Genomic DNA, 10427 nt, shown 5'->3' on the forward strand with positions numbered 1-10427 from the left:
AGTGGTGTTATTGCTCTGTACCTGGTTATAATCCCAGTTCCTAAAGTCGTGAATCCTTTATCAGAGGATTCAAAGATTAATTTATGCAAATTAATGAGTATCTGTTAAAAACTCAGGAGAATATTCTTTATTTTGCTTGCCTGTAAAAGCAGCTTTTCTAATTGTGATTACATCTGCACAATGATTCGGTTACAGGCACCCAAAGCAGGCTCTGCATCCATATGATTTCATAAAACCAGAATATTTATACCTAGCTGTCTTAGATTCTTCCATAAAATAACTGCCTTAATCCATACATATTTTATTTTCCAAAGCAAGTAAGAAGAGACTGTTGCACATATTAGATATTGAGAACGTTTCTCCTGCTCATGAACCGTGAGGAGATCAGCAGTAGCTGCAATTCATCACTTAGGTGAATACCAAGGAGCTGGCACACCATCTCCCTGCCAAGACAGGAACGCAGGTTTACAGACCACCGGATGGGGCTGTCCCTCGGGGAGACAGAGTCATATTTTACAATGCTTAAGAAAGCCTCAGTAGCTCGCTGTTACAGAAATTAGTGTTTTGTGAATTAAGTTTGGCATCTCACGGAAAAGAGAAATAAAATTTAAAAAAAAATAGCTTGGGTCCACCCAAAGCATAAATTTGGCAGTGAATAAAATATGTGTATCATTGTGAGCAAAGTTTTGAAGGTATAAAGGAAACTCCTTACCAGTAATGTCAGGGAGATGTTCCTTATCATGCTCTCTACTCTCCTTCCCTTACTCAGCATCTTAGTTACAGTTACAGTTACAGTTACATCTTAGTCTTAGTTACAACCAGACTTCAGGAGGTGCAGTGAACTGAAGCGGCTGAAGGCCTCCCAGGAAGGAGGGACAGATGTATATTGTCACGATAAGTAAGCTGTGAGCTCACACATCCAGGACACCCCTGGAGCAAACTGTTCAGGGATGATGTAGAATAACTCTGGTTATAGATTAATCGTTGCTGTTCATGGAGTCATGCACTAATTGAGGCAGTACTGAGATGGAAGCCAGTTCTACTTGCAATAATAAAAGCGCAATACTAAACATCTGCCTTTAGCTGCACCAAGGTAATTCCAGTAAATCCAAAGGTACTCTAAAAAATCCAACGCACACACTCCAGATTCAGGCTAAATTTATTCAACACCTTGTGCTAAACAGGCCATAACAAGTCTGATTGCTGTACAGACACTCAAAGTATTTTAACAACTCTAAAAGCAACACATACATATATACACATACATGTTAAAAACGAAAAAAAAAGAGAAGGAAATAATTCATGTAATCTTTTTCCCCTTCTCGTTTAGGACCACCTGGTGTACCTGGAATTACTAAAAACGGCCGTGATGGTGCTCAGGGTGAACCTGGTCTTCCAGGGGATCCTGGGACTCCTGGTGCTATTGGGGCTCAGGGAACTCCAGGAATATGTGACACATCGGCTTGCATGGGCGCTGTTGGAGCATCAACTTCCAAAAAATCATAAAACAACAGTACAAGAAGTGGAAAAGTGACTGAATATTTAAATAAACGGTGCATTGTAAGAAAACAGACAGGCTCCTCCTAGTGATAAATGGACAGATGTTCCTTCTATTGTATTAAGTGGAGACTTTGACACAGTTCTATGAAAAAGAAAGCATCAGACGAAAACTTTTAATTCAAAGATGCTTTATGAGTATTTTCCCCTCCCCCCAACTATTTGTCAGAATTTTTACTGCCAAACAACCTCACCTTCCCTTTCTCCCTTTGCTCAAGAGAGCTGCAAGAGGAAGCGTTGTGCCTTTGCACCATTGCCCCCCTAACTGTACGAAAGCTCAGGAGTTTTCTGTGTAAGCGTCTGAGCCTTGTCAGCCGAATTCCTTGGTGCTGCCCCCCTGACTTTGGTTAGTGCCAAACCTGCAGACCATACGCGTCGTTCAGGTAGTCAGGCACCTCACTGCAACTCCCAGCAGCGGAAATTAGGCATTTAAATATCCCATTTTTTAATATCTTAAGATTCTGGCCAAGGTAAAGACCATCGCTTATGTATATGCTGTCAGTTCTCAGTTTTCAGATGGCACCTCAAATGTTTGCCAAGACCAGTACATAGTAATCCTTTTGCAGTCAAACTCTGTAAAAGGTGTAATGTATATATTTAAATTTACAGGGGGGAATTTTTGTACATTTCCATACGAAATATACGGAAATTAAGCAACAGCATTTTCACGACCTCTACTTAAGCTATTTGCACAGTAATTGTGAATGAAACCCCAAATAAGAAAGGATGCTCTTTTAAAGTCAGCCAAAAAAAACCTGTATGAACTGTTGTAAAAATAAAAGGAGATTTTTTTTAACCTTTTCTTTGTGATGTTGTAAGTGTCATTATACACCTCAAATTAACTCAGCTGAACTCTATTTTCCAGAACTGGTTTTACGAAGATTCTCTGGAAATAAATTGCTGCAGAATTGTCCATACCCGTGATTTAAAACAATATTTATTTTGGGAGACCTTTTTGTACTTTAAAACCTGCTAGCATCATCTATTTTAAAAAAATTAATAAAACCGCTCTCAGCTGACACACTATTCTATTTCTGCCCTATGTGCTAAAGCTTACGAACAAAGGAGTCAATCTTTAAATATGAAAATAGTTTCTGTATTTAAATAATCTACTGTTTACAATATGCCACTCTTGGACTAAAGTAACAACACAAGAACCTGTTGGACAGTTGTGTGATAGACATTAAAAACAGTACTGTATTTTTTTAAAAAGAAAAAGCTAACTCCATTGCATTACTCTTCGGGGCCAAGTACACTAAAATACACATGGCAAATACAAGCTTCATAAAACCAGCATAGTTTCAAAACTGTGCACTCAATTAACCAATATAGCCTTTAAATTTTTAATGGCAAAAATGGGCACTACAATATGGTAACTTTAATTTCGTTTTACACTCGAAGAGTACATTTGCATCTAGTCATTAAAATAACAAGACAGACTGATGTTCTACAACTACTCCTAACTGTACTGGATCATCTTTAAAAAAACAAAAACCACAACAAAAAAACCCAAAGCAGAACCACGAACAGAAAAAAGAACGTATTTTTTATAACTAAAGAACAAAAATACTTCAGCTGTCATGACATCTTCTTGTAGCTGCTGGCCCCAAAGCCCCTTTAACAGAGCACTGATTGGTATTGCTGGTAGTTAACTTTCATTTCCGTTTTGAATAAAGAATATTTTCTTTAAAGCTCTATTTATATATTTTTACAAGTTATAGTTTGCAATTCATATTCAGCATGTGAATGGGGAAAATAAAACACAGTTTGGGCCACTGTTAGCCACACTTGCCATACAATTCAAGGCGGTCAGTTCAGACTACTTGGTCTCCATAGCCATGTGTGTTTTCCTGCATTGGACACGTTATAAATGGGTCTGATCTTGCTACTTTTAGTCTCCTGCCTGTTTTGCCACAGAACACAGTCTCAAATTCCTAAAAATCAAAATACAAAAAAATAAACAACAATTATGTTTAACATAGGTATTTACTTGAGATGTATGGTTTTTGTTTCACTGGTATCTTGGGAAAAACCTAATACATCTTTAATAGGAAGTGCTGAGGAGCCCTCCCAGCACCCAGACAAGCAGGAGTTCCTACACACACATCACCCACCCACTTAAGATAGTTAGCAGAGCCAGAATTACTCTGGGGCTGCAACTACTGGTGAGGTTGCACAGGAGCGGCTCACCGAATCACAGAATGGTCGGGGTTGGAAGGGACCTCTGTGGGTCACCCAGCCCAACCCCCTGCCAAAGCAGGGTCACCCAGAGCAGGCTGCACAGCACCGCGGCCAGGCGGGGCTGGAATATCTCCAGAGAAGGAGACTCCACAACCTCCCTGGGCAGCCTGTTCCAGGGTTCCATCACCCTCAGAGTGAAGAAGTTCTTCCTCGGGTTCAGCTGGAGCTTCCTCTGCTTCAGTTTGTGCCCGTTGCCCCTTGTCCTGTCACTGGGCACCACTGAAAAGAGTGGCTCCTAGGAGGATGTTATGGGAGACAGTGTCGAAAGCCTTGCTGAAGTCTAGGTAGACAACATCCACAGCTCTCCCCTCATCTACCCAGCCAGTCATGCCATTGTAGAAAGCTATCAGACTGGTCAGGCATGATTTCCTCTTGGTGAATCCATGCTGACTACTCCTGATAACCTTCTTTTTCTCCACTTGCTTATTGATGACCTCCAGGATAAGCTGCTCCATCACCTTTCCCGGGATGGAGGTGAAGCTGACTGGCCTGTAGTTCCCTGGGTCCTCTTTCTTTCCCTTTTTGAAGACTGATGTTGGCCTTTCTCCAGTCCTCGGGCACCTCTCCTGTCCTCCAGGACCTCTCAGAGATGATGGAGAGTGGCTCGCAATGACATCCACCAGCTCCCTCAGCACTCGTGGGTGCATAAGCCTTTACCATTCTCACCCATTGTGAGACTTCCTGGGCATGTGGCCATGAATGCCAGCACCTAACTCCCAGTGCATGAAAGCTAGCTAGAAGACAACTCTGTGAAACAGAGTTGCAGAAAACAGAGAAAATTATGGAGGGGACGGCAGGGAGGAATGACTGAAGAGGATCTCAGTTCGACATGGTTGTCCATGCTCAGGAACTGGGCTAACTAAAAAAATTAAAAGTATTTCAAAATCTGATTCGAAAACCCTGAGTGAGGACAGCCTACAATTTCACACTACTGAACTGAAACTGTTGTGAGGACAGCTATTAAAAAACAAAAAAGCATTTTGAAAAGGAAGTTTCCATGATATAGAGGTCCTTCACAAACAACGTCAAGCAGAAGCATTCCACATACTTTTAACTACGTTATGATAGTTTTAGAACATTTGACATTTTTATCAAGAACAAAAATGAAATTAGATTTAAAACCTGTTTCAGAGAATCACCGTGCCTTTCCTGAATGTACTTCAGAAATGCAGTTGTCCATTGTAAAGTTGTCGCCTTATCAGTATCAACAGTACAGAACGGGACCAGAAGATTCAGCTCATCACAACAAATCCGGATTCTGCGCCTACAGGCAAATACGAACGGGTGTCAACCGACGGGCGAGAAGGAAGGAAAGGAAATACAAAAAGAAAGACTACTCACATGCGCTACAAGCCCTGGACTTTGGCGCCTTCTTTTTGTTTGCTACAAGCTTTGTATTTGTATATTAGTCATGTTATTCGTAAGTTACCTTATCCTTGTAGAACTGGGTAAATGTTTTGAAATCTTTTTGTTTGTTTATAGAGTAAAAAACAACAAACACGACCACAACGCAACACAGATATTTTTTCTGCTAGCAAACACCAAACCCTCACCAACTGCATTGTTTTTTCTTGTAGGTAAAACAAAGTATGTCAAATTTACATTTTACTCTGGATAATGATGGGCGTATGACAGTATCAGTATTTTTTACTCTGGATAATGACGGGCATATGACAGTATCAGTATTTTAGGCTTCGAAAACTTTGCCTCGCCACTCCTCCCAGAAATTACCTTCTGTCTCTCTCCATGCGGTTATGTCTCTCTCTTCGCTGAGCGATTCCGTCCTGTGCACTGCTTTGCACCTGCATACTTGAACTTGCCTGCGCTGACTGCCACAGGCCCTGGGCAGCTGCAGCACGCTGGCTATCATCACGTATATTTTGAATTTCACTAAGAGGTTTGCGATCTGTGTTTGTATCTGATAGGCTTATTTGGCTGCAACTTCTTCTGTTTATTTCTTGCTTACATACGGTGTCTTCTTGGAAAAACAAAGAGGAAAAAAAGAGCCTATTTATAACTCTCCCATGAACCACTGAAAATTAAGACAATGTAAAATTTTTGAAAAAACCTAGATTGTCTCTTCCAGCAGCACATGTCCTTCGGAAGCCCTCAGGCACAGCTCACTTTTCCAAAATCTACCCAGCCTCTGTTTTCTCAGAGAACCCCTTGAAATCATACCTGCCTTTGATTAGCATGTGAGGCAGTCCTCTAAATGCTCTTCACTTTGATGCCCATCGGATCTGCTATATCAACTTTGGGTTCAAAAAGTGTAGAAAGAAGCCAGTTACTTACTCTAGGCCCAGATTTTCAAAGGTACTTTGCAACCTTGGGTTTTCTCATTTCAAGCTAGAAGTGCTAAACAATTTTGAAAGTACAGCTAAAATCACAGGTGTGGAATTTTTTTGGAGAAATCTAGTCCCATATTGCCTACAGCACACCTCAGACATAAAAACCACACCTCATATGACTGACTAAAATCATATTCATTAGAAAAAAACACACAAATTCAGAAAAAATTGTAGATTTGAAGGCCAAGAGGAAGTTAAGTGAAAAGAAGATAAATGGTTTACCTCCAATTTTAATCCAAACTTCCTCAGGCAAAGCTTTACTCATAGAACCCAGTGCCTGTTTTGTGGGTTCAATTTCCTGATAGCAGAAAGTCTTGGGTATGCCAAGGTCTTGATGTCTGGCAGCTTCCAAAATAGCACAGGACATTCCAGGGGCCTGTGAAAACCAAAAAGGAAATACTTAGAGGACTACACACATGAAAAGGAGACTATTTTGGTATCTTCATGTTAACTCCTTAAGTTTTAGCCCCGTGATTCAATGCGTTGCATCAGAATAAAGTCCGATTACTTCTGCACACCACAACCATAGGATCTGAACAGACTGCTGAATTTTTGGGGGACACCTCTGGCATTTCTGAGTGTCACGCTATCGCTCTTGCTTCACAGGTTACTGTGAGTTGGGGGAAAAAAAAATCTTTTTAATCAAAATTAATCACGAAGAAAAGGAACCATAGAAAATGGTACTAAGAGTTGCCATCTTGCCTTCAGTAGACGAAGCAGATACACTGATAAACTCAAGAAAAAAAGTCCTTCCAGTAAGAAATCCAATGGCCTGTCGATTATTACCTGGATGCACGTTATTACAAATGACCTAACTGCCACTCAAGCAGTTGGTGTGGCAAATTACTTTTGAAGGTCTTCAAGATTAACATAAGAATAAATAAATTGCATTACAGATCATTCAGATCATCCCTATTCAAACCACGCCACACTTTAACACAAACCTTTCGATTGACATCACACTTACGAGGTTAACATTATTAGCATTTGAAATTAGCAGAGTACAACGAGTCGGTGAGTACGTTATCTACCTGTGCTTGGGAAGCATTCGCGCTTCCAGCAGCAGAACATGCGTTCATGGTAAATAACGGGTATGTGAACTGTAAAGAAGGCGTGGCAGGTGCGGTCTTACTTTTCCCTAATGCAGCACACTTGTTTTCTTGCTGATGAAGAGGAACACCTATCAGTTCTGATGGCTGTCGAATCAATGTTACTAAACTTAAAAGAACAAAAACAAAAATAACAAAACCAACACAGAAAACATACCAGACTGACTACTTGAAAATGAGTGCAGAAAAATTTACAGCTACACATACTTCTAGTAACTATCACCAAGAAACCACTTTTCACTGACTGTAAACAGAACTCGCTGTTATTGCCATCTTGCCTACTTCAGGGACAAAAAAAAGAAAAAAACAGCTGAGAAGGTGTTTTATTCTGTGCAGTAACAATTCAGCTGTATGCCGCAATAAAACAGTTCATCAGCACACCAATACAGTTACAGGGCCAGATTGTAAAGCAGTATTTTTGCTCGAAGTTTTCCCCATCATCAGGCCTCCACATTACAACACTACTTAATTGCTCTTCATATTTTACTGTGATAAAAAATCTACTTTGCTTTCAGGAAGCTGCATGTTAAAACAAGGCAATGTTCTTCCCTCACCTTTATTTACGTTACATGTTGTCATCAAGAATAAAGTTGCAAAGTAATTAATTTTGGAACTGCACGCTGTACCATTTCTGCAACATATGGAGGGGCCTAAGCTGAGGTCGGGGGAGTTGCAGCCACCTTTGACTGGCACAGTTTAAAAAAGCCCGACCCATCACTCTCATGTATTAAAAAAGTATTGTTCTTAGGTTCGGTGTAGAAAACCAGTTTTGAACTATACGATGATACATAGTTTAACAACATAAACTAAAATTAATTGTAACACACTTGTTAAGGGTTACTCCAGATTCTTGGGGTTCTTGACATCTGGGGTTTTCTGTCTGGATGCTGTTGAATCTGTCTTCCAACCGAACTCTGACTGCAGATTTAGATCTAGGCTCTGGTGCCAGTGCCGAATTTTCAACAAGTATGTTTCCTTTATTTGTCCCAACAAAATTTTCATCATGTTTAACTTTTACTAAACTGTGTCCTGGGACTTCTACAGAGCTACTGTTAGGTGTTTTATCGGTTTGGTTCACAGGGAGGTTAGACTCGCCAAGTAACATCATTCTGAGCTCCTGAAAGTCAGCATAGCCCAAACATGGGTTTGAACTGAGCAAACTGCTGTCAGAAGGTAATCCTGACTGACAGACAACCGGGTAAACCGGCTGGTTCCCAGAGCTGTTTGCAGAACACCCCTCCTGACCGGTGCTCAGTGAGGTCTGGTGCTGAGGGGGGTCTGCAGAATTACCGGGCGAGGAGAAAGAAGCGAGCCTAGCTTCCACTTCACCTTCACTAGCTTGTGCCTCCACATGTGAGGAAAGCATATGCTGCAGCTGGGTATACTCAATTTCCATCATCTCCACCAGGCCGACGTCTGTGGTGGTGAAGCTAAGGTTCTGCTCACCAAAGGAGACGTCACTTGAGCCTCCAGGTCCGACAGCAACCGGAGCGGGGTCAGGAACACTAGCTGGGCTTTGAGGAACCGAGGTCGGAGGCTCCTCCAGGGCTGATCCTGACATGACTACAGTGAACCTACTCAGTTAGCAATGTCTCTTTCAACAGTAAACCTTAAGACCTGCAAGAATTATCAGTAACGGCCATTAAAACAAAGGGGGAATTGCCCTTAAGACCGATTCCGTGCTATGGCGAGGTAGCGAGGGGCTCCTGACAGCGCAGCACCAGACGGGACCACCTCTCCCCCTCCAGTGACCCCCCTCTCAGCCCGGAGCCCCCCCTCTCCGACCCCAGCAGGGCTGCTCACGGGAAGCGGGGTTCACCTGCCAACAGCCGCTCGGGGCGCTCGGCCGCCTCAGAGGAGCCCTCGGCCGAGCCCCAACGCGGCCCCCGGGGACGCGCCGCGACCGCCCCGGCTGACGGGAGCCCGGCGGATGCCCTCGGCTCCGGAGGGGAGGCGGAGAAGAGAACCGGAGAGGGGAAGGAGAGAGCGGAACCCGCCGCCCCCTCAGCCCGCTCCGGCCGAACGCCCCGCTCCGAGCCACCGCCCGCCCGCGCGCCGCCGCCAACCGCCGCGCGCAACCGCCGCCCGCCCGCTCGCCCCGCGCCTGCGCTCTCGGCCGCCCGCGCGCCTCAGCCGCCATGGCGGCTGCGCCGGGGCCCTGCTTCCCACCTGGCCGCGCGGCGGGGCGGTTGTGTTCCGCCCGGTTCGGGCTGTGGAAACTGGGCGAGGCGGGGTGGGGGAGCCCGGTCCCTGAGGGAACGTCCCGGGGAAACGGCCAAAAGCAGGGAACGGCGCGGGGAGGGAGGGGAGCGGAGGCTCCGCGAACGCCTCCATCTCCCGGCCCGGGGCGAAGCCTCCCCGCTGAGGAGAGGCTTTCTTCACGCCGAGCCATGAAATAACAGCACGGCGCTGCTGCTCCACATCGGGCTCCCGCGTTAAGCACGACAGGAGTTTCCTTCCCCAGCGCGGGGTTTAGGGGCCCCGAGGAGGAAGCTGTGTCCGCGCTGCAGGAGCCGGGCAGCAGAGCCCAGCGCGAGGCCCGCTGAGCCGCCATGGGCGTGTGCTCTGAGCCAGGCGTTACGTTTTAAAAATCCTCCACAAAGCCAGCCGGGACAGGGCCAGGCAGCTGGCCGATGGATGACTCTTAAAAAAGTTGCAGTTTTTGTGGTCTGGCGAAGACGGTACTATCCCCTGATTTCGTGGAAGTGAGCTTGGGCGCGAGGCCTTCCCCGCGGAGACGGTCTGAGGGCACCCGCAGCCGGTGGCTCCCCGCGACGGGCACCCCGCCGTCCCCGGAACCTGGCCGCTGCTGGCTGTGCCTTCTCCTGTTAAAACTAGGCGCCTGTTAGAGAAGACGCATTCTAGAGGCAAAAGGCAGAAAAATACTACTCTAGCTCATAAACAGAATAAAAGATATATTTTAAAAAATCAGTATTTCATGAAATCTTTATTCCCTTTGGGAGGTTAAAAAAACAAAACCTTTTTGGTGCATTCTTTAATGATGTGCATACTCAGGCGAGGTAGCACGCACAGACGTTTTCCACGTCGAAGCGTGCCGGGTTGTACGAGGCGTAGCCGAAGCCTCAGCGTTAACGCTGGTGTCTTTCCTCCAGAAACAAACCCAGAAACGTGAAAAGCAGTTTTGTGCACGTTGGACCCGATAACACACTTT

At 44.6% G+C, this 10427-nt stretch overlaps 2 protein-coding genes across 3 annotated transcripts in view; one reads left to right on the forward strand and one right to left on the reverse strand.

Moving 5' to 3' along the window:
- The window catches only part of COL9A3 (collagen type IX alpha 3 chain), a 40815-nt gene extending 38341 nt beyond the window's left edge, over nucleotides 1-2474 (forward strand). Inside the window, exon 32 of the mRNA XM_075438801.1 lies at nucleotides 1331-2474. Within this exon, the coding sequence (XP_075294916.1) occupies nucleotides 1331-1506 (176 nt within the window). The 3' untranslated portion in view covers nucleotides 1507-2474. The remainder of the gene's footprint in view (nucleotides 1-1330) is intronic.
- TCFL5 (transcription factor like 5) lies at nucleotides 1142-8816 on the reverse strand. 2 transcript variants are annotated; one of them, XM_009933952.2, is made up of 6 exons: nucleotides 8083-8816; nucleotides 7178-7364; nucleotides 6369-6522; nucleotides 5530-5773; nucleotides 4921-5062; nucleotides 1142-3491 (listed from the first exon to the last, which is right to left on the reverse strand). In XM_009933952.2, exons 1-6 carry the CDS (start codon nucleotides 8814-8816, stop codon nucleotides 3372-3374), a joined length of 1581 nt encoding a protein of 526 aa, XP_009932254.1. In that variant the 3' UTR covers nucleotides 1142-3371. The 2 variants fall into 2 exon arrangements, with proteins under 2 accessions (XP_009932254.1, XP_075294917.1); XM_075438802.1 differs by having other exon boundaries at nucleotides 5530-5776.
- Between the last annotated feature and the right edge of the window lie 1611 nt (nucleotides 8817-10427).

The sequence above is a fragment of the Opisthocomus hoazin genome, chromosome 18 (genome assembly GCF_030867145.1).
Source record: "Opisthocomus hoazin isolate bOpiHoa1 chromosome 18, bOpiHoa1.hap1, whole genome shotgun sequence".
NCBI classification, from domain to species: domain Eukaryota; kingdom Metazoa; phylum Chordata; class Aves; order Opisthocomiformes; family Opisthocomidae; genus Opisthocomus; species Opisthocomus hoazin.